Source organism: Anser brachyrhynchus (genome assembly GCF_964034855.1).
Source record: "Anser brachyrhynchus genome assembly, chromosome: 26".
Lineage (NCBI taxonomy): Eukaryota > Metazoa > Chordata > Aves > Anseriformes > Anatidae > Anser > Anser brachyrhynchus.
The window spans coordinates 3,731,196-3,755,443 of record NC_137719.1 but is presented as its reverse complement, the minus strand read 5'-3'; the positions used below and the strand labels follow the sequence as shown (position 1 = coordinate 3,755,443).

At 43.3% G+C, this 24,248-nt stretch overlaps 1 protein-coding gene across 1 annotated transcript in view; it reads left to right on the top strand.

Moving 5' to 3' along the window:
- Positions 1-24,248, top strand: part of LOC308182997 (uncharacterized protein) — a 230,889-nt gene that overhangs the window by 12,138 nt on the left and 194,503 nt on the right. Inside the window, exons 8-11 of the mRNA XM_080568459.1 lie at positions 41-164; positions 21,725-21,880; positions 22,588-22,661; positions 23,996-24,108. Of these exons, the coding sequence (XP_080424585.1) occupies positions 21,844-21,880; positions 22,588-22,661; positions 23,996-24,108 (224 nt within the window). The 5' untranslated portion in view covers positions 41-164; positions 21,725-21,843. The remainder of the gene's footprint in view (positions 1-40; positions 165-21,724; positions 21,881-22,587; positions 22,662-23,995; positions 24,109-24,248) is intronic.

Below are 24,248 nucleotides of genomic sequence, written 5' to 3'. Positions count from 1 at the left end.
GTCTGACCGTGTTTTCTTTGCTCTTTGCTCTCTCCCTCAGGTATTTATACACATCGATAAGACAACCACCACACCTCCCTCCACCCCCAGCCCTTCACTTCTCCTTGTCTGACAGCTGCTCCAGTCCCTAATTCTCCAAGTGGCCCTTTCCTGGACTTGTTCTGGTATGTCCATGTTTCTCTCTTTTTTTCCTGGGGAGCCCAGAGCTTGATACTCTCCAGCTGTGGTCTCACCAGTGCTGAGTTGAGGGGAAAAAATACCTCCCTCTGTCCCACATCAATGCAGCCCCCAGGGCTGTCTGTCTTTGCTGCAAGAGTTTATGCTTAATCCCGCGTGAACGATTTTTTTTTCTAAATGGCTTATTGTGAAGCAGCACAGCTCTCTTGGAGCTGGTGGAAGAGCTCAGGGCTGCTTAGGAAACTGAAAAAGGAGTATACTGACTTACAGTGGTAGGAGTGTTGTCTATTGCTGGACCTAAGAACAACTTGTTTTAGCAGCTGCAATACACAATTACTTGGAAAAGGGCTGGAAACAAAATGCGTGACTTGTTATTACAGAACAATGGCAAACCAGCTTTCTGAGTTTTGAGACACGAATTACAGTGAAAAGTGAAATTAAAATGAAAACATCCACTTCTGATTTCTATCTGCAACGACTTGACTTGCAGCTGAGTCTTCGGTGTGCTTTTATGTATAGTGATCGATGTCCGCCTTAGGCTATAGAAAAAAAAACACAGAATACTTGTGTTACTGAAATAATGGTTAAGTCCTCATTGTCTTCAATGCTGTAAGAGCTGTTGAACTTCCAGAGGTACAGTGTGCTCCCAGGACTTCTTTGGATGATGAGTGCTTGCTGCCTCTTGACTTCTGGTTGTTTCTGGTCTGTTCTCTTCTGTCTGTCTCTTGTCTGAAGTCAAACAAAATGCAGAATTTTGAAAACACTTCCTCCCCAGAGCGGGTGCCATTGCGTTTAGCATGTGAAGTGTTCAGAAATGATACCGGTCTTTCAGCACAGTGTGGATCCTAGAGACAAGGGCTCTTGCAGAAGGAGGGTTACCGGTGTACACCAAGAAGCATCCCCCCGAGGCAGGGCAGAGCAGCTTTGTGTTATTCATGGTGCTGTGATTTCTGTGCTGCCTGCTCCAGCTGCTTTGAGTCCCTTGAGCTAGAAGGGAGCAATCTAAGACAAGTCTGACTTGCACAGAGGCCACAGCTAATCATTTCAGGAGCAGCTATAGTGAAAGATATTGAGGGACAGTTTGGGAGGAGGACTGAGGGGAATGACACATTGAATGGACTTGCCTGGTTTTTACACGTACTTTGTCCATACTTAGACTGCATAGAAAGCTTGGCTGTGTATCGACTCTTTTAAAAGGGAGAATTGCTTGCTTCCTATGTTCCACAGCTTGTGTTAATAAAGAAGTAATCATCATCTGTCCCTCCCAGGTTTCCCTGATGGTCTCAGCAGCTTGCTCCAGGCTGTTTGCCTCGTTGTCTCCTGGCCAAGCTTGCTGTCAGGGACTCTGGCTTAGCAACAGAGCCACAGTGAAAATGGGGGAGCTGGAGGATCAGATACGGGGTGATGGGCAAACATCTGAACACACAGGTGGATGGAAGGAGGTGGGGAATGCTAGTTACCACAGGTTTTCTTCCAATTCTTTTTAAAGAACAAACACTTATTGACATTCGTGCCCATACATCATGGGTATTTTTTTCTTGAACTGTTTGTGAGGGGTTGTCTAAATGAAATTGAATTTTACTGGAAAAAAACAAGGTGTTTTTGGCAATTAACTTTCTCCATGTTAACTGACTTGCAATTAACCTGCAGGAAATGTCTTTAATGTCAGTGTCATGTTTAAATATACCTTGTTGCTTTAATCGATTGTGTAATCACAGTCTTCATAATCTGCTTTGGCTTTGTGCTCATTACACTGGGACCTGAACTGTCACTCAGAATTATTAAGTCTAAAAAGTTCTCCCTTTAATGGCAATTAACACTGAACCAATTCATTTTAAATATGTAGACTGAGATGTGATTAAAATGTGGGTTTGTAATGCAACATAACACTAATCTGAAGCCTGGCTTTTCACAGGGACTGCATTGCCACCTGCAAGCAGGCTGCCTTACAGCTGTGCCTTCGGTGTGCTCCTGGTGCATGGGGACATTTGTGAGTGCCACCACCTCGCAGACAGGTTGTATGGCAGGAGATAAGGTACACGTGCACGGGACCCTGAGGCTCATAGCTGTCAAAATCTGTAGGGCCGTGGATCTCATCCCCTCTGAGAAGTGGTGGTGGCTGTCTGCCCCTGTCCTTCAGGAAAGCAGCTTATTCAGCTAAAGGAAAAGCTGGGCTTTGCTGATTTGCCTCCACGGTATATGTAGGCATCCCAGTCTTTGGTGACAAATGTAATTTTTGTTGGCAGATCATTGAAAAGTGTCTCTGGGTGAAGACTTTTGGAGTGTGTTATTAGCTTGTTTGTTTGTGCTAGCTAGTGTTCAGCGGGTGTCTGATTAAATATCATGCTAGCTGGCTATTTATGTATGGAGATTTCTCTTTATAATACATTAGTGGCAGAAGTATTAAAATTACCCAGTGGACCATATTGAAAAGTATTTAAATACCTAAATATGGTGGTATAACATGCTAAACTGTAGCCTTTCTAGATCTTCCGATGCCTAAATATGAAGTCTTTGCTGACCTACAGCTGATCAGTTCATCCCTGATTTAATCCCCATGTCACAAATGAGGTTAAGCCTGCCTCATTTAAAGGGCATTGCATCTTTTCATAACTAGCTATGAAAAATACAAATATGAGCGATATGAGTGAGTGGTCGTGGGTACATGCAACCTGGAGGATGACTTTGTGAGATGCTGATGTCCAATTCCCTATGGCAACTTCGCTCTGTGAGTCTCTGGAGGAGACCTTCCTCCTGCAGCTTACAGATAACTGTCTGTTTGCATGTTTCAGTGTATTTTCTTATTGTGGTAAATATTTACCTAGCTTATAGTATGGTATTAAAATTTATCACCTTGGGTTTCTACCTTCAAATTTTGGAAGGTAGTTTCAGAGCAACTCTAGCTGTGTTACCTGAACCTCAGCTGACAGAAAATGTGCAAAAGTTCTGTTTTCCACCTTAAATTGAGGTCAATAGCCAGATTTTCATGAAAATGTGTGTATATATGTATATAAATATATATGTATGTGGGTGGGGTTTGTATGTATGGATATCTAATTTTATATATAAAGCCCAGATGTAGGCAAGCTTGTTTAAAGACAACCATGAGAAATCTCAGACCATGTTATATCAAGGAAAGACTTCAGCCAAACTGCCCCAAACTGTTTCCCTTACCACAGAGGGACTTCTTGCTACCTGTGGTGGCAGACAGCTGTGTGCCACGGGGAAGTAAGTACGGATGAGTGCAAGGCAGCCAGAGCAGACCACGGCTGGCGTGTCCCAGAAATGTCCTGTATGGAGCCTGCGGCATGGTACACGTGCTACTATGAAGGAATGTTTTTTGGAGAGATAGGTTTCATCGCCAGGTCCCTACATCTGCTGGGCAGGGGGCTATCTGCTGCAGTTAAGACTGGTTGGGGTGCGAGGTGACACCAGCCCTGGTCCCCAGGGCTGCCAGCTCTTATTTTCAAGAATGAAGCAACCTATATGCAAAGGTGACCTTGGAAATGCACCTCCTGGAATGCGTTCCTGAAATTTTTTAGCATTCTTCAAGGAAGTAGTAAAACTAAGCAGCATTCCAGCTGTTCCTGTGTTTCTGCAGATTACAGATATTCTATTATGCTTATTTGAACATTGACTTAATTTTTAATTAGGCTCCTGTGCCTAATTGCTCGGGAAATACACCTCCTAGTAAAAAATGTTGCTCCTTACTACTTATAAGAAGTTAAATACCTCATCACAAAACACGTTGCCTTCTATAAATGTCTGTGTTATAGCTCATTACACTTATATTTTTAAGTCATTTTAAATAATGTGGCTTTCTTTTTAAAGCTGAACAAAATAAAGTATTTGCTTTAAAAGGAAAAACGAAATCATGGAAAATAATAATTTATTACTCCAGCTCTGACAGGCTAGATATCAATTTTATGCTGTTCTGCTAGTATTGCGATGGCGTTAAAAGTTGCCTTCCCCTCCCAAAACAACAAATGAGTTTTGATTTCTCTTCATTAAATGCGTCATTAATTCCTCCTCCAAGTTTTTGTTTGTTTTCCCTTCCATACTCTCTTGTTCCTGTACATTTAATTCAGGCGGTGCATCCATCACATTCTTGTAATTAGTACTTGGAAATGCGAAGTCTTCCAAGCATTATCACTCCCGTACGAGAGCTGGGAGACAGACAGGTCCATTTGCCTCAGGACTTTGCACTGATTTTTCACATTTCAGTTTGGAGCTTGCATTTGGACAGAGCAGCATGGCCCTGGGTGCTTTTTCAAAGTTCAAGCCACAAACCAAGCAATTTCCCACTTCTATCAGGCCTTCAAAGTTTCCATTTTGATTCTCTCTTCAGCAATGGAAATAAATACAGCATCGTGAGGGCTCGTTTTAGAAGAGCTATTGCTTTGCTCTGATTGTTTGGGTTAAGTGGGACTCAGGACTGATACGTGTTTAGCCCCTCGGATTTTCAGCCTTTAAAGAAACCAGGTGCCTGTCAGTCTGCCGGTCGCTGCATGGCAAGCTGCAGCCTGGACTGAGGGTGCAGGGGATTCTCCCTGGAGCTTTGCAACCTCAGAGAATTTTCACTGAAACTACAATAGAAATTATTATCTATAATATATATATATTATATATATAATCTATATTAGGGTAATAATAGAAATTATTACCCTACTTTGGGTTGGTGAGGGCATGCCCAGGTGTAAACGTGGGTATGGAAGTAACCATGTGTTTGAGTTGTGTCCCATATCTGTAAGTATACTGCTAAAGGTCTTTGAGTCTTTTTTTTTTTAATTTATTTAATTTAATTTTATTAAGAAACAACCACACGCTTGGCTTTTTCTGTTCTGTTTTGAATTCCCCTGGCCCGTCACATAGCTGGAAGAAGCCACAGTTTCTTTTGGCCTGTACACCCTGAACAGTATGTTGGGATCGAACTGGACTTTTTTATGAGACATTACATTTATACATCATATTTGGGAAATCCAGGGTGGTGATTTATTGAGGAGGGGATGAGAAGGCTAATGGGGGCCAAACCAGGCAGATCCATTTAGGCAAAGCCCTTACTGCTCTAAATGGGAGCATGCCTGGTGCAAGACTGCCAGCTTGCATAGGCTTTCTTTATTCTTTCACCAATTTTGGATGGCTTTCTGTCTTAGGGTATTGGCACTAAATATTCTCCCACGTACAGTTATTTCTAAAAGCGAATCAATAGGTGGCAGCGTATTGAGGAATACAGCTCCGCGTATTGAGGCCACCGCGCTGCCATTTATTCCTAGGAGCCTGGGTGAATTCAGGTTCTTGATTTAAGAAGCTGCATCCTGTGACAACATCTGGGTATTGCGGGACAAATAACAAATAACTGCTCTTCACCAGCCCTGGTGTATCTGTCCAGCTGGGGTAATGATGCTTATCTCCTTTATAAAAAGCTTTGAGATACGCATTTGTTAAGTTTTATACAAGAAGCAGGTCTGATAAATTATATCACTCTTTTATACATGGGCCTGAGGTTCCGTCCCGCTGCATCAAGCAAGGTCAAGCTGTGTGTTTAGAAGCTGCAGAGCGGAGCCCTTCGCTGTCACCTTCGCCGTGGGGTTTTTCTTTATGTGCTCTATACCCCGCTGTCTGTTCTGACCATGGAACAAGCCCTTTCTTTTGCTTCCCTCTCAGATTGCTTCAGCAGTTGCCCTCGCTCTCTTTAATGATTTTAAATCACTGCTTTTGATGTCCAGTTTATCTTCCCAAAATGCAGCACCCCTGACTGCATCCGATTCCCTCCTTAATCCCCTGATCACTCAAGACTGGAGTTAGATGAACTGTCTCAGGTAGCTGTTGACGGCTTTCAAGAAGCAGCTGAATGCTAGAGAAGATCCATCATGCTTTCCTTGGTGTCAGAAAGGTTTTGCTATTAAAGATTAGGGAGGCTGGAGGTCACTCCAAATCACAATATCGTTCACTTTATAAGCCTGTTTTATCCTGTCATCTGCTATTACGTTTTCAAGTTGTTTCTGACCGAGGAGTCTGTGGCATATATCAATTTCTTGCCCTTCAGTCCCTTTAAACGCTGTGCTTTAAGCACTGATTGATTCATTAAATGTCTCCAAAGTCAAACAATTTATCTTTTGAAGTTTATTTTATTGTCTCTATTTCCATGAGCCTGACTTCATTTCTACAGTAATCTCTAGCACAAGGTTCTTATGGTCACTTAAAGAATGCGTTTAAATATGGGATATTTTTATATGCATGAAAACAGGCACCAGTAAGTGTTTTTACGTACTTTTTAAAATTGCAGTGTACATTATGGGAATTCTTTTTTTTTTTTTCTTCTGTGCTTTTACAGTATCATCTGTTTGCAGGTGAGATTTTTTTTTTTCACCCTTGCTCTTTTGTGCAGCCCTCGTTTCATAGTTTCACTTCCCATTTTTAATCCAGTGTTTTGAAAGTGATCCATAAGGGATGTGCCTCTATTTTTAGGTAGTTAATGTGCCAGATACTAGAATATAAGAATACACTGCTCTGTCTATACGCTAGTAAGATCTAAGAAATTTGTTCTATGTTTGAAAATAGTGCATAGCCCCTGCCCCTGCCCACCTACCATCTGACCCTTTCTGTATTGACTCGGAGCCACCCCAGGCTTGCAAACCGTGTAAATACCAATACAGAGAACAGCTGAACTCACACGGGGTCTGAGCCTGTCACGTGGGTTTGAATGCAGTCCTTGAGATTTCCTCTTCTGGAGGTTTTATGTTCTTTGAGTGGGGATTAAGATGTAACGAGACACGAAAGTGGTGCTGCTGTGTCGTCTGGCATCTTGCAAAAGCCTTGGTTGAAGGTTTCCTCTATTGTTCTTGATATTGGCTTCAACAATTGCTCAGAACAGCATTTTTATTACCCTTAGGAAGGTTGCTTACCTTGGTGTCTCTTTTCCTGACATACTCTGGCACTTCCTCATGCGTGCACTTGTCTCCTTTCCTGCTAACAGCTATTACAGTGTCTAAGCTTTGCTGTGGAAATGTTCTCTTTGTTGAAAAGGCTCTTGGAAAACCTCACTGTCAGCCTTAACATATTAGCTCACGTTAGCAGAGCACGCAGAAGTTGATTTTGCATTAGATGTTATTAAATATTAACATGTTTACACTGCAGTGGTAGCCTACAGTTATGCACAGCCCTGGAGTATTCCTTAGCTGCCATCTGATTTTTCTAAGCATACTCCCAGCCGAGGCTCGACGGCTTCCTTGTGGCTTCTCCCAGCACGGATGCAGGTCCTGACTGCGAATGCTCACGGTCCATTTCCATACTGTGTCAAGTGAGTTTCTTCAAGCAATGCTGCAGATGCTGTGAGCAAATTTGTGCAGAAACGAAGGAGGAGCCCTCCTAGGGGCAGTAGGCATCTCTCAGAGGAGCAGTTTAGGTAAGGTACGGTTTTACTACCGGCATGAGCCTTGCAGGGAGCTTTCAGAAGGCTGTGAGCAGGTAGCTCATCCCACCTTGGGCCTGCTCTGGGGAAGGTTTTGGCAAACAAAGCTATGCAGGAACTGGCTGGGTTCAGGTTAATGCCTCAGCCTGTCCGTGTGCACGTGGCGGACCTCGAGGACTGCTTTGGAGTGAGCGGTGGGGCAGCGACAGCTTTTGTGGGCCACAGATACGGGCACATCAAACATGCTGTGGTTATGCCCCTAAATCTGTCAAACTGAAGATGAAAAGGACCTAAAAGCAAAGCCTCAGCTTGCACGGTAACCATGGCTTTTCTACAGGGCAGATCTTGAAGTGAATCTCACGATTTGTTTTCTGCGAATAAAGTCACAACCACCGGCTCATCATCTAAACCACTGGAAAATTTTCTCTGTGGTCCTGCGTACAAAAGAATCTCGTCATTCCCAAACTCATCTGGGGCAGAATCACCTAAACCAGCATAAAGAGCTGTCGAGTTAATCTGATTCCCTGGGGAAGGTTAGCAGCGATTGCACCAAGGTTTCTTCAGGTGAACGGGTGGTGGTGGTGGGGTAAACGTTAAAAAGGTGTGTGGGGAGGAAACTGAGCTGTTGGCAGCTTGGCCCGGTGAGATCCAGAGGTTGTGCTGTGGTTCTGGTAGAAAGGTAGGGGATTTAGTAATGAGAATATACTCTGTGCAATGAGGTTTGGTCTAATTTAATTTTTCAGTGGTGTTGCCCTTGGTTATTGTCTCTGAACTTTTCCTTCTGAGTTCAGCTTTGCAGTAATGGTAGCTGTGGGCAGCATGCTACCGAATAACTGTCCTTCCTTCTCACGTTTACCCACATTTACCACATGTAGGGGTCGATTTGAAGGGACTCATTCATTCTTTCAGAAAAAAAGAAGTACTACATTTGATAAAATTCTTGTTATTTTGCGTGCATGTACCTCTTGGACAGCATGGTCTTCTCCCTGACATTAAACAGGGTAATGCACGATATTGTAATGCTATCTTGTTCCTAAATGAGCATGTGGAAAAGTATCTGTTCTTAGGGGATGCTGCTTGCACTGGGTAAATATGTAAGAATTGTGATAAAAATCCATTTGTTTAATTAGTGCTTAAATTATACTGGGGATTTTCCAATCCACAGTGTGTTTATTTCTACCTTGAGTAATGGGATGTGCAAAGTCTGCTATAACAGGGACCCAAAGGTCTACAAGGCTCACGGTGCACCTCATTTAGGGTGTAAACGCCAGGTAAGGACCCCCCTGACTCTCCTAGATGAAAAGCCCCAATTCCTGGATGGGGAATATAAATCACGGGAGATTTTTTTTTCCCCAAGTTGCCTTGCCTGCTTTGCTGCAGCGGATATTTGCTGTAGAAGAGTAGAAAAATCATTAAAGCAGTAGAGATTGATGATCTAATTGAGATTGAATGATCTAATCTGGCATTCAGTGCAGGAAAATAAAAATCAGGGCTATTGCATGGTCTCAAGTGTCACTTGTGTTAGTCTTTGCTCAGTAGCATTTTAGCAAACATTAGAAAACAGATTCTGATCCCAGTGTAATACAATTCAGATGCAATGCATTTGTCTTCCCGATCTGCTTACCTTTACCCTTAAGGAAAGGTAATAGGAAGGAAGACTTTTTTTTTTTAGTTTTTCAAATTTTCCAAAGAGAATTATTTATTTATTTATTTATTTATTTTTTTCCAAAAGCCACCTTTGCTGAAAATAGTTCAGGATTTTCTCCACAGTAATTAAGATGATGGAGCTGAAAAATCCAACACTTCAAGTAGTTTGTACCTAAGAGTTTCAAGAAAATATTTTATACGTCATAAGTTTTGGAGATGACAGAGCTAGGACTACGTTTATTGCAGCAATATTGCCTGGTAGTGCTTACTAAACTTTTGCCACTGGAAAATAGCTCAAGGAACCGTACAAAAAGCTATTCATCATTTATAAGGTGTAGTTTCAAACATTTGTTTTAAGATGATTTGTTTCAAGGAGGATCTCTGGGGACGTTTTGAAATGAAAATACATTTTAAAATGATGAAATCCCTGTCGGAAGGGAATCGTGAGTTGTGATGGTGTCTAAGCGTAATAGCTGGAAAAGCGCAAGGTAATGCCCTTCTCTTCTGCTGAAAGCAGGCCGTGGGAAAAGAAAGCAAGCTGCTAGAATCAGGCCTTTCCTCCGGGAAAAGTCTCGATATTGCTGTTTACCTGTCTATAATGCGGATTTTGTTTGAAGACGAGCTCTCCACCTTCCTGCTTGCATGCTGCTTTGGGGACCCCTGCTAATCGTGTTTTGCCTGATGGGTTTTTCTGAGCGCAGGCTGCGAACCCTTTGTGTCTGGGGCGTTGGATCAGCAGAAATCCCTGTGCAGAGACACAGTTACAGAACTTGGCACGAAGCAAATTGTTTTTCCTTTGGCTTGGACTTCGAGGACTAGGTTTATTTAGGTTGCTGAAAGAACAAGGCTTTTTGTTTCGTTTTGGCGCTAGATGGAGCTAGGGGACTAAGCAAAAGTGAAAAAGCGATGGACCATTAAAAGGAAACATTAATGTTGCTTTCAGATGTAAGAGAAAATTGGCCCTTAAAGCGCACAGAAGCCTTCTCCTGTTTAGATATTATTCACTGGACTTCCACCTAATATCCTATCCAGGGAAGAGACCTGTTGTTTATCAGATAAAACAGGGAAATACACTTTATTCTGAAAGACACTATTCCTTGACTGCCACAGTTAAGGATCTTAATTATCCTTATCAATCCCATTGTAAAGATCTGCTGTCCTATCAGCTCCTGTCCATATTAACGGCTGACCACGAGTTCTGGGATCTGTGCACAAGCAAAGGTTTCAGTAAAAGTGAGCAGCCAGCTATTTTCTCATTTGCTTTATGAGTATGGAAACAGTGAAGTTGCTTAAGGTTTTGTGATTTGTATGACACAAAGGTTATTTTTCCTGCTGTCAGTCCCGGGCCAATTTCAAATTGTTTGTGGATGTAAGTGTGAGAAAACACGCAAACAAATTTAATTTGGGATGTCTAATGTTCCTGGTGAGACATTATCTGCTCTGGGTCTATTGTTGTGTACAATTAAATCTATCAGCTTGAGTTCCTCTTTGTTGCTTGTTTGTTGTGCAAATATTTAAGTGTCAAATAATAGCACAGGGGTGAGGGAATGGGAAAGCTCCAAAGAAATCCAGAAACCCACTTAAGCCTGTGGTTTCATCTTCTGGAAGCAGGCTGGAACAAGCCCCTTGTTGAAGACACTGCCTGGGGACATGGGCAGCCAGCAGGGCTGGCTGGCCTCGTAGACAGCGAGGAAAGATGGGCAAGAAAGACCTTTTAGTACACGATTACTGCTTCATTCAGGATGGTGCTGAGCCAACTTGAGCTTGTGTATTCTTGACTTTACAGCTGATCTAGCAATAGCTCTGGGAACGTGATTTTTAACATTGTCCATCCTTTTCCATTCTGAGTGATGTTTATGTGGATCACGAACCGCCTCTCTGTTGTGCAATAGCTCCAGTCTTTACCTCTTTATCCTTTTATTTGCAAACATTAAGGACTTGAAACTATTTCATAAAAGCATTGATTCTTTGCAGCCAGAGGGGAGTGAGGCGAGAAAACCTCAGGCTGTGGTTGCAAAAGTTGGCAACACTGGTGAATCCTGAAACTCCCCGCTTCCTTGCAAATGAAGCACACGGTCCGAGGGCCTGAAACCATTCCCTCTGGCTGTGCAAAGCAGACTTGCCAGAGACTTGTAGCATAAATAACATTTTTTCTTTTCACAGGGGTAGCAATCACATTGCCACTTGGTACGTGCACCTTGGCAGAAGGTGGTTAATCGCCAGTTAGCAGGCGTTCCTTCTTAAAAGGCACGGGCAGGACGGAGCAGGAGCGTGCTGCTTGCATTGCACGTGGCCTTTTGCATTCAGCAGGAGCAATGTATTAAAAAGAGCGGCTGGAAGCCTGATGTCACCTGATGTCACCTACCTTCCTCCCCTGCAAGTTTTAATTATAGCTCCGGACTTGGCTGAGACATGTCACTGGGCCTCGTGCTAAGACAGCTTCTTTATAACTAAAATTGGTGTCCAAGGAGGAAGCGTGTATGGCAAGATGTTGAAACACAAATGCATTTTATAAAAGTACTTCTGGGTGGAGCTTCAGAATTAAGCTAGATCTCATAGTAAGACAAAGAAATTAGGCCAACCAGCAATCTGTCTTTACATATTTCTTTATTTTTTTCCTGGCTTCCAAGTTAACCGAAAAAGCTGAGAGGTGGCCCATGTGGAGCAATGGACTTGTGAGTGCAGGAGCTGCATGATTTCAGCCATGAGACAACTTATATCTGATCTCCTTGCACAGGAAGAAGTTATTTCAAGTGCATTATTTGCAACCCATCTAAAGGACATTTTCAGCTGGAGTCCTTCAGCATAGGCGGGGAGTTCTAATTTCAGCAGGCATGGGGTGAGGCTTTGCAATGCTCCGCACAGATATTGCTGTACAGAGCAATGGCTTGGTCTTACAGCCACGGAAGAAATATGTAAATAATTTTTCTGTATCTCAGATGTGAACTGTCGTGTAGCCCTGTGGTTCTTAAGTCACTGCTTGAGGCCACTGGGTGGAGACAGAGCTGGAAGTAGTTTGGGAGTCCCTATTGTCTTATCCGCCTTCTTTCCTAAGCCCTGCTGTAAGCAAGCAGAGACACAGCTGGAATGGAAATGGAAAATGCAGCTGCAATTAAACTTCTGTTCCCAAAGCCTTTGCAGGTTGTGTTTTTGGTGTCCCAGGTGGATGTCTTGTAGTCCGGTGAGGCCAAAACAGCGGAGATGTGGATTTATTTTACCTTTGGAATATATGTGCAAATTCTTTTAATATCTGCTTCTTAAAATTGAGGGTTTGTAACAGTGGAGGGAGTGCCTTCAAAATAGCATGCAAACATTTTGTTAAAGACTTAGTGCTTTTTTTTTTCTTGAAACATCCTCTTGGGGCATTTAAAATCATCTGTTTTCAAACTTCAGAAACTTTCTCTCTACTGGGGCTAAGTTCTGTCATCCAAAATCCCTTTTCATGTGCTCTTGTAAAATAAAGCAGCTTCGGTACGGGCAGAAATAGCCCCAAAGCTCTCTGAAAGCTGTACCCTGGCACAGTTCCCAGCAGAAGGTGTTTTAGAGGCGATGTCAGAGCGTGCTCTGCGGTACTTATTTCTGGGGATCATGTAAGGAAGTGGGAAGCAGAGTGTAAAACAGAGCAGTCTGGAGGGTTAGGTCGTAGCCTGGATCAGTTCTTGGAACAGGATGAGAGGAAGCCAGAAATGATTACAAACCCTGCAGATAAGTCTTGTCTTTTTTTTTTTTTTTTCAACCTCCTTTTCCACACTGGAAGGTTTTAGCTCTGTGCCCTTTTCTTCCCTTCCTGTGCTACATCGGAAATAAAGTTTCTATTACCTTTTGATGGAAAAAATAAAGCTTGAGGGGCTCCTGGAAGGTTGTTTTGAGGCTGTACATCTAACCTGTCCTTTGAAGCTTCTGAGTGTCCCCAGGTCTTGAAGGCAGACCTTTAATGTTGCTTTTTCCTTACTGAACCCCAAACCTCCCAGTCTGTGCCCTACCTGAAGTCTGCCTTGGCTTAGTTTTCAGCTCAGGATGGTTGAGGAACTGGGGTTAGAGCACAGAAGGCTTTGCTTCTGCTCTTGGTCCCGCAGATCCCACAAGAGGCTATGTGGAACAACCACCTGTACGAAGCACAAGTCTGTGGTAGGGTAGAAATCCTATTAGTTTATCATCTCTAGCAACGAGATACTCAATCCAAGAGTAGTTGGGTTGGTTTTTGAGCATTTATTTTTAAGATCCCCCATAAGGAAGTGGTGGTGTGTGATTTATCTGTTTCACAAGTGAAGGCTGCGCTTAGAGACCAAGCAGCTTGACACAAAGGCCGCCCCAAAGAGGGGAACCAAATATTGCTGATGAGGGGCTTCCAATTAGTGCAGCATCTTCTTTAAGTTATTATTTTTATTTTTCTGAAGGAAACCATTCCCAGATCACTTAATTACAGCCACCTGGATGCCAGGAAGCTTGCTGGATGCTGGGTGTCCGCTCACATTGTAGGCATGGAAGTAGACATGTATGATGACAGCACGGCTGTCAAAATGCGGTATGTGCTTGTGTCTTTAATGCAAGCTGAGCTTTAAAAGACAGCCTTTTTAAAAGATACGAGTCTTGAAATCTAATAATCTTGCCGAGTAACTAACTCAACCAACGTGCTACATTATTTAGGTTGTGTACAATAAAACTATTCGTGCTCGCAATGAAAGAAGTTCTTCATATACACCTGTTTCTGCTGTAAAGGTGATGGATTTGTAATGTACTGCATAATTAAACGTTGCAGAGGTATTACTTTGGAGGGAAAGCATGTAATGAAGGGGATATAGTAAGTTTTATAGTAAGTTTTAGTGATTACAGATAAAATTGTTTAGCCCAAGTATAGGACGGTCGGCTTTGCTGATTAAAAAAATGTCTGAAAGAAACACAATTTTGATTAAGCCCTGCATTGCTCTGCTAGCAATGGATGAGGTTATTAAGCTCTATTTTTCCATTAATAAAACAAATGTTAATGTGTTATTTGATGCTAATAATGAATTCACTGTAAATAGCACAGCTACTTCCCTAACATTTATCACCTCATTCACTGCCTTTGGCAAGGCTGGGAACACATTCAGCACATTTATTTTCGGGGAAAGGAGAACTGGGAAGGCTCAGCACCTCGGGACCAGTGCTGTCTGCTCAGCGTGCTCTGTGTTTGCTGTGCTCTTGTGGACAAAGTCGAACCGAAGCCTAGAGAGAGCTGAACTTCAAATACAACCCATTGAACCATCCGCTGCAGCACATCGCTAACTTCATTAAACTGTATTAATTCACAGTAGAGTGACTCGAGGAAAAAACTGCTGACCTGTCGCTGTTCCTAGAACCTCTTTGGAGGCTGTAAAATGCTCCACCAGTGATCGCGTTGCTGCGCAGATAAAAGATCTGCTTGGCCTACAGTTTTTGAGCAGCAGCTCGCGGTCAGCACCACTGCAAGCCTTGCTTGTGAATTTCCCCTGTCCAGCATGGTTAGGTCGGGCTGTATCGCATGTGCTCTGAGGCAGGCAGGCATTGCCCAGCGGATGGAGTGCTTGGAAGCGTTTTCTTAATAACTTGTCCAGGTATTCAGGAGGAAGGCTTCTGGTGTCCTCGGTGGGCTTCAAACCGGGCACTGCTCGCTGCAGGTAGAGGGTCTGGGTCTTTTCCCTATCTCTTTATGTCAGGAGTAATTGTGCATTAATCCTTTTATCCTCAGCAGCATTGCCAGTTGGGGAGAGAAGAGGAAATAAAGCCCCAACGCGCTGTTTATTCCTACGGTTGTAAAGCTTTGTGTAGCTCCTTAAACCGGCGACATTACAATGCAAACAACTAGAGCTGCAGATAAAATCTGTAAATGCCAGCTTGGGAGGGTGGCTGGAGCCTTCCCTCGGTGATTTCTATAATGCTGCTTAAGGAATTCCTTTTAAACTGTGTTGCAGGGGCTGCTTTGTGAGCGGTTGGTGCTGGTGCTGGGTAGGAGCAGCTTCCAAGAGCTTCCACTTCCAGCAGGGATGCTGCGCGCAGGTGTCTGCCACAAACGGGTGTCAGCAGCTGCAGCCAGAAGGAAATGCAGTCGGAATATGTGACCAGTCTCCCCCAGCCGCCTTCTTTATCCCCAGTAGAAATTAAATTAAATTTAAAGGACTATAAAGGAAGCACAGCGGATGAGTCAAAAGGATAAATACCCTTAAACAAGCAGGTTAATGAGATTCTGCTGCGATATTAGGAGAATATTTGAGCTCTCTAACAGCATGGGTGTATCAAGTCTGAATCGGAACAATTTACAACCCTGGCTCGAAGTAAATAGTCATTAAATGTGATGCTTCAGAAGACTGTATAGACCTTAATTCATCCTATCAAGGAATAATCTGTTGTGTCAAGACTTGGAAGGAGGTTTCATTAAAAAAGCAATTGAAAACTAAATGCTGGCATCTAAATAGCCCAGAAGTATTTATGTAAGTATGAGTGAATTTGGTAACCTGGCCTGTGTTTAGAGTTGTGTCAGTGAAGCTTCTTTCAGCAGGTGTAGACACATTTGGAGACTTGTTATCTTTTTCTGCCATGATTATTTTTCAGTTTTATGGCAGTCTCCAGGCAAGTGTGTGGTTCACGTGTTAGGTGCCAGACAAAAACAGTTTCAATTTTGCCATCGTTAACAGTTTTTACAACAAGTATTTCAATTAAAATGACTAATCTTGAGGCTTTGCTTAAATAACAAATGCAGCCTTCTCCAACTCAAGTGGAAACAAACTATTTCATTTCAGTTTGCGTAAAATTTTTCATTGGGTTGCAAATGATTATTCCTGGTGGAAAAGAGGGAACCCTTTCTTGTCTGGAGCTCCGTTTTTGATACCTTCCCTACGTAGTTCAGCCCTCGTGGACTTGCGCTGGATGCAGACGTAATGGGTACTCCCTCGTACCTGCAAATCTTCTTTATGATCACCCGTGGCCGCTATTCATGTAGTGTGATGGTAAAACACCGCTGTCGTTTGGACTATTATTGTAGCAGGGGACTCCTAATCTGTTTTCTCACGATAAATGTTGTGTGTGCCATGCCACATTAACGTTATATAGGATTAAGTGAAGCAAATATAGTGGATTTGAATCCCCGCCCTGTAATTATGTGCAACACAGCTCAGTGGCTGGAAATACGCTAAGTTTTGACTAATATACGAGTTTCTGCTGAGAGTAACTGAAGCACTTGGGCTTATAATTTCCCCCTTGAGCAGAATCTTTATTTTTTTAGGAACACTTAAGCAGTAGCGTTTGTTTTATTTGTCTTTGGATTGCTTACGTTCTCTAAACTATTCAGTGTCCCCTGTTCAGTTCATGGAATCCGGATGAAATTCCATGGGATGTTTCTCATTTCTCTATTAATAGATCTGTATTGGTTCTAATACGGTCCCAAATATTGTGATTTTTGAAATTCAGCTTTTTCATAGAGAATCCAGCTGTTAGAGCAGCACGCTGATAAACAGCTTACTGCTCAGATTTGCCTCGCTCAGGTACGCAGCATATTATTCGGTGCTACAGACAAGTTTCTTTCGCGTTGAACAAGACTTGAAAACAAATCAAATGTTTACAAGCTTTTGTGTTTTTAGAAGTCCTCTATAGGAGAGCACTGTGCGTTCCTGCAGGGCACAGAGATGAATTTAGCATTATCTCAGTTATGTGGCTGATGGACGAGATAGTAAAGATTTGCTGAAGATCACGCTAAGACCTTGAGCAGTGCTTGCTGTGTTCAAGATCCACACTGGGTCTGGCCTCCGAGAGCAGGTGGTAAAAGTGATGATGGATTTCTCACCCACACAGACATCTTGAGCTATAGACAAGCCTTGGATTTTCTCTTCCCGTGCCAAGCTCTAAATGTGAATGAACACTTCAGAATTTCGTAGTAGAAAGGATGGGGAAAGCACCTTTTTCTGCAGGATGTGGTGTGAATGCTTAACTCCGCGTGTTCCCCTTGGAAGGAGCCCAGTGAAACTGGATGTGCCAGCCGTGCGTGTGCGGTGGTGCCGTGCTGAGATCTTCAAGTCCTGCACAGAGCCTGGGTTAGCTGGCTGCCAGGTTGTTCTTCTTTTGGCCTGTCTGGGATATCACGGGAATATCTTTGCTCTTAAATGGTCACAAACAAGCACTGTGGGCTTGACAAGCTGCTCTGCCACTTGTAGTGTTGGTAGAGGATGCTGCACTTGGGCTGCAGGGGAAGAAGGAATGGATGGGGAAGGATTGCTAATCAACATCACATCAAAAGCTGATGATTTATGTCAGCTTATTAGAACCACCTTTCTGCTGTTGTAGCCAGAAAAGAGATGTCCTTTTTTGTGAGGAAACACATTCTTGGTCTGTGTACTTCTAGTTTTGGTTGGCTTGTTGGTTCTGAACTCCCTGGAACTGCATTTCAGCCACTGCTTCCAGTGTGCTGCCTTGGCTTGGGTGACTCTTTTATAAAACTTCTGGAAGGGCAGTCATCCAAAAGGCTTTGCAGATAATGTTTATTAACAGCAGGAGAAAAAACAACAATTATTTAAGGAGGGTTGGATCAAGTCCTTTTGAAGTACAATTCATCTGATGCGCTGAAGGTCTGCAGATCAGCTTTCAGCCCTGGGCAGCCTTAGCTGACTAGCCCAGATGATATTGTCACCACAGGGCCTGCACTGGGCTGTCAGCCTGACTTGCAAACCTCCCTGCTCGCCGTTTGTGCTCTGCTGGGGGAGACTCGTGCACCGCAGACATGCGGGTGATCTCCTGAAGCGTGCTGATGTAACCCAGGCTGCCACCTCTCCCCCAGCATCCAGCTCCCACCTCTTCTTCAGCTTCCTTTGTGGGTGCAGTACCGCTGTGTTATCTGTCACGCTGTAATTGTTCCTCTGGGCTCGATGCTTCCTGTGATGGCTCCAGCCCTTGGCACACCACGGACTAGATCTTTTTTTCCACCTTGACAGCCAGGGTGGTTTTTCACGTCCTTTGCCTGGGCAGCACAGGCAATTTGATTTTGTTCTCCTGCTCAAACAGCTGTGTGGAGCAGCCTCGTGTGACAGGCAAGGAAATGCTGCAGCATCTGAGCTGGGTTTTAATCAGGCCCCAAAGATGTGCTGATTTTGAAGACCTTTCTTTGTCCCGTGCTGGTTTTCCCTCTGCTCTGCAGTGGGGAGGGGATTGGGAGTGATAATCTGCCTGCCTGTATGCAAGCAGCACGGTGCAGCCCCTCGAGCTTCCTCTTCATGGTAAGAGGTGTGTATCCTTGTCTGTTACGGGCTGACGTACGAATGAATGCAAGGAGTGGATAACTAACACGTGAGGAAGCTGAAATGAGCCTTTCACCTAAGAGACCAAAAAAGCCTGTGGATGCATTAGCTGAAGTCCTTGTTTCAGGAGCAGCGGCAGTGCCAGCACTTGTGTGCTCCAACAGCTGCTGCTGCAAACCCTGCGGCCACACCGGAGCAGTGTTAGCAGGGTAGGGCTTCTATTCCTGCAGCAGGCTTGATCGTAATGGAAAAGGAGCCTCAGGATGCACTGAATGGGAAAGAAGAAGCAGCCAGCGATTACACCTGCACTGGGCAATACCAAATACCTTGTAAGGAGTACTGAGAAGTAAAATCAAATCCTTTCGAGACCTCTGATTTCTTTTATTTACTCTTCTAAACTCTAATTTTTGGACACCTTAAATCCTGTAGACTTTTATTTCTATTATGTTTACCTTTAGATACGTAAAACAAATTTGCCTATGATCAAAATATGTGTCAGAAGGGCTTCAACACTGAACACTTAGCTTGCTTGTCACATGAGCATCTCTTGCATGAACTCTGGGGACAGTGGTTAGGAGTCGCTTTGTGCTGCTAAATAGTTGTGCAGGTCTGCTGAAGCTTTTTAGCCAGCTCTATTGCCTAAGGGTATAATGGTCCCGATTCCATACTTCAAACAGGGTTTGCTGCACCTGGAGCCTAGGTTAATGGAGTACTTTCCAGCTTTGTGCAGTGACAACAATGAAAAAACCCCTCTGATTACCCTATTTCCATACAATTTTCATGCCCGCTCTCTGTAAACCTAGAGAGTACAGTTTACTTGATCTCTGCAGCTGTTCATAAAATTGTCCAGGATAATTGATTTAAAAATATGCACTGTGGCTTCATAGCATCCCTGGGACGTTCTGGGCATCTCTGCTCTGTTGTCTGTACCCAAGTCATGCTGATTCTTCGTGACAAAATACTTTTTCCAAGTTTAGCGGTCAAGTTTATGATTTTATAGCGTAAGTACTAGTAGGGGCTAAACCCTGGTGTGGCTGGGCTTTGTAGTGGTCCTACAGGCTCTGATACGAAGAGATATTTGAGGAAAAAATGTTCACTTGCTTTAATGCTGGAACCATGTTTTGTGGAGCACGCAGGGAATACCTGGCAGAGCTAAATACCGAAGCTGCCACATCTCCTGACTTCCATTCCCTGCTTGTACAGCTGGATTATCTTTTCTCTTTGCTGTAGTGTTTTTTTTTTGTCTAGCACTGCAGCAAAACCAGCTGGCTTGTGGCTGTGAAGTGGCCCTGTGAACTTAACGATAACAAAAAAAGGCATTTGTGGTCCACCAGTTGTTTTTTGCTGTGCCCAGAAGGTGTACTTATACCTCTACACGTAATCCTCGAACTGTACTTGCCTTTTATTTTCTTTGTGCTTCTCCCCTACAAGTTCCTGCAACCTGTCCAGGAGGACAAAGTCCTAATCCTGCACTGTTTTCATGCTGAAAAGAGAACTTTGTATTCTGCCTGTGTTCTCCTTTTCTTTAGGAAACAAGATTCGGGCAGTTCCCATCCAAACCGTGTGGGTGCTCTCCTGGACCGCTTGATCTGCTCTTGCAGAAGCTTCCAGATTTTAAGCAGAACAGGATGAAATACAGAGATTTATTTCCTTTTAGGGTGACGCATCTATGTATTAGTTGATGCTTATTTGCAGCTCAGCTGTTTCCATGTGGTTCCCTTCTGTTTGTTCTTTAATAGTATACAGGGCAGGAAGATATGTCTCTCTTCTCCTTTAAATCTGTATTCTACTGCTGTCTCATCTGTTTAATACATTTCCTTTACAAATCTAGACTTATGTTTCAGCTTAATGCCAGCAAGAGCTCTGGAAGGATTTATTCTTCTGGACCCTAATGTAAAATGAGTAATGCTAGAACTGGCTCCCTAGGTAGCAGCAACACATTTTACTACTGATTGTCAGAAACAATAAAAAAAGGAATATGTTGGTAGTTTCTGTGCTATTTACTTCCTGGGATTTTTGTCCCGAATTAACCTCCAGAAATATATTGCATGAGTAACTTTGGAGAAGTTCTCAGCATGCATGGAGGAGAGACGAGGAAAAGAAATCAAGCTGTTGCTACAGTTTTGGTAATAAATGTCAAGGAAATGAAACATTTATCCCAGGACTATATGTGACCTGCTGCTCGCTGCGTGCCAGACATCCCACTGCGTTCCTTAGGGGCCGTGAGTTGTGCGCATTGCACCTGCATAGCTGGAATAACTTGCATTTCTGCCTTCCATCCTACACCATTTTGGTGTGTTCTGCAGGTAAGCCTTAATTCAGAGCCTCTTGGAGTCTAATTCTTCTCCAAAAGCTGAGGTTTGTCCTGTTCTCTGGGTCCTAGGACAGCCCAAGGTCCCAGGAATAAAGGTGTTCATTCAAAGTGATGGTTAATCACTTGGCTCTTCACTCGAACTGATCAGAAGCGGGATTTGTTTTATTAGTTTGCTGGGAAATTTAAGCACTTTCTCCTCTATTTATAAAATAAATGACGGTGTCCTTATTTTATAGATACCACTGCTGTCAAAATGAATTTGTTAGCAGCCATCCAAGGCTTGGTTCAGTGGACAGAGAAGCCTTAGGTGCTGACTGTACTCTGCAGCTTTTAGAGTAAGAAGTTGTAAAAAGGAGGAATAACATTTGTATTTCAAGTGGAAAGAAAAACAAGCTTGAAATTTCAAAGTTGGTTTAAAGCCTGATGCTAAAGCACGTCATAAATGTTCTCAGTCTGCCCCACCCACAGCTTGGTAAAGCTCCTGAGATTTAAAGAGCTGTGTAGGTATTATATTGCTGTCTCCAAACAACATTTTTAGGTTTAATTCACTTTTTTTTTTGGTGAGCATTTTCTCGATGCCATAGATTCACTGCTCTGTGTGGAAAGAAATGCAGAGTTGCCTCTGTTGATGTGACAAAGCATCCTGAGCGGCAGAAACTTCCTTTGCAAAGGCTAAAGATTCCTCCAACTTTCCAACTTTTCTGAAGGCATTACCAGGCAGGGGAAATAATAAATTTAAAGCCAGACACCTTTCTTCTCAAACTTATGTCTCTGCTTTTCCTGGAGTAGTCCGTCTGTTCAAAAACATCGTCCAATCTTAAGCCTTTTCAAGGGAATCCTGTACAGTTGAATGGTTTTTCTTTAAGATCTTGAGTGTATTTTTTTATTTTTATTTTTATTTTTACTTATTTTTTAATTGTACGTGTGTCTGTCTAGACAGAGTTGGGCATAGTGACTTGGAACAAAAGCCGATGTGGTGTGGGATGCTTTTGTGTGAGCTGGCTCTTCCCATTCAAGAATGTGAACCCACCAAATCCTTCTGAACTTTCCAGCTGATGCTAAAACATCCACGTTCCTTCCCTTTCAAGAACAGTAAGCTGAATTTGCAGTGTATACAGGGCTGAAAACTGGCAAAAAGACTCTTCTTATGCTTTTCTCTCTTCAGTTTTGAGGACTGTTCAAAAATCTGCCGAGACTTAACAGCTTTTGTACATCATTTACCCTTCCAGCACATTGTGCCTGGTATTTAGTGCTTCAGTAACGTAGTTGGAAGGGATGGTTGAGGGGGATTGATTCCCAGGACCACCACCTTTGGCCTGCCAGGTTATTTGGATAAATTACCTCAGCGCCCTGTATAACTCAGGCCAGACATGGGCACTGGGAGCCAGGATTCCTGTAAAAGCCCCAGGCATGACCTGGAGCTCACTGAAGTCAACGGGAACCTTTCCATTAGGCTGCAAATCCTGAAAGGGGCAGCACATTTTATTGGGTTTAGCTCCAGAGCTTTCAGGTTTTACTGCTCACAGCTCTCCTTCCAAGCTCAGTGTGTGTCTACTCCTTGCAGTTCATGTCGTCTTGCATTCGTGCTGTGGTTTAGGATAACAGACCAAGCTGAGTAAACCGCAGCAGCTGAGGAATTGGGAGGCTTTGCCTCTTGCTGCTAGAAGGGCAGAAACCTCTGATATGTGATCATCACATGCTAAAGATTATGAAAAGCCATACACCTCTATGCAGATACTTACAAAATGTATTTTCTGTGCTTGTGTATACTTAACTCCTCTTTAATTTATTCTCTTTAGACTTCCAGAGGGTTGCCACCCAGAATAATGTTGGTTCAGTTGTGACGAATGCATCTTCCCCCTGCTCTGCTCAGGTAGTGTACCAATATTGGGAATGCTTGATCCCCTAAAAATGAAATGTCACGCTTTGCTGTGGGTTGTAGCTGTTGTCAGTGAGCCCTCCCTGCACCAGTAAACTTGCTTTAAACTGGAACCAGCTGGAGCCATCGCTGATCCTCACGGTAACAGAGCTTCAGTTAGCTTCAGCTGTCAGGCAGTGTAACAGAAAGCTTCATGCATCTTTTCCATATATCTGAATACGATTTTCCACACGGCAGGCCTTAATAGACAGATCTCCCAGAGTTTTCTCTTCGTGAGCTTGCCCATTGCCAGATTCCTGAAGAGCAGTTTGCCAGGGGGATGTGCTTTGCGGTGGTCTGGGAGATCCTGGTGCTGTCTGCTCGGATATTTGCTTTCAGGGTTGAGTTTCTCTAACTTTATAGGGATTTATGCTAGCGTACTCATCAGTGATGGATGCCCTGACAGCACGGGAGGAATCACTGAACTGATGCTGGAAATGCATTCTTTCCAAGTAAATACTGGAAAGGTTTAGTGCCACAAGGATGCGTGCAAATCTTATTGCACTACAGCTATGCTGCAACACAGTTGTATGAGGAATTACGAGTGCAGATGCCCAAGGCAATCGACCAACACAAAGGATTTACAAAATGATGCCATCAAATCTAAACTCAGTCTTGGGTTTTGTGAGGCTTAAAGAACACATCGCCTCGGAACAGAAAACGCCTTTCTGTTAGGAAATGTTTAAACTCTTTTTTTGAGGTTTGAATACATTTGGAAACTTGATAGAAAATATTAAGTTTACAGGTTGTGGGGGGAAAAATATAAAATCTGGTTATGAAAATTGCTAATTTCTGGTTTCTCCTTCGCCATTCCCTGGTTCACTCTGTGGCTTTTTGTGACAGATGTGGTAAGCAATGCAAGCTTCACAGAGCAGTTTCTTTGCCTCATGTTTTCAAACAGTGCCGATGGTTGAGGTTTTGGAAACAGAACATGGTCGTGTTGTAATTTTAAGGGGGTTTGGACAAAACTATCCCACTAAAAGTTATCCTACTAAAAGTTTTCCTCCCAGCCATGCCTTTGTGAAGTTGCTCATTCACAGCCTCACTTGCTGCAAAGGACACGACAAGGATTTTACATTTGTTTTATGTTTGTTGGACTAAACTTCCAGGGACTTAAAATCTAATATTCCACCTGTCCTCTCTATTGCTCACTTGAGAAGGACAAAAGGCAATTAAAATCACCGGCAGTGTCAGTAACATGACAAGAGCTGACGTTTTTAGGTTGTTGAGTGTTCCTTCCGATAGATGGTTCTGCAGTAATTGTCACATCTCATCTTTGTCTCCTGCAGGGAAGCTTGCTTCTTGAAACCACCGTTGGGCTTTCCAAATTGCAGTTCTTCAGCAACACCAGCCAGTTTTCTTGCTTTCCTCTGGACAGAGGTGCACCGCAGTGCTCGGAAAGGTAAACGTGTATCCTGCAGCTCCCGGTCGCTGTTAGCAGTAATTGTGTGTTTACATGGTCACGGCACAAAGAAAATCACACGTTTTCAGTTCACTCTGATGGGAAAGCAAACTTTGTGCTGCTATCCATCCACAGCAGCC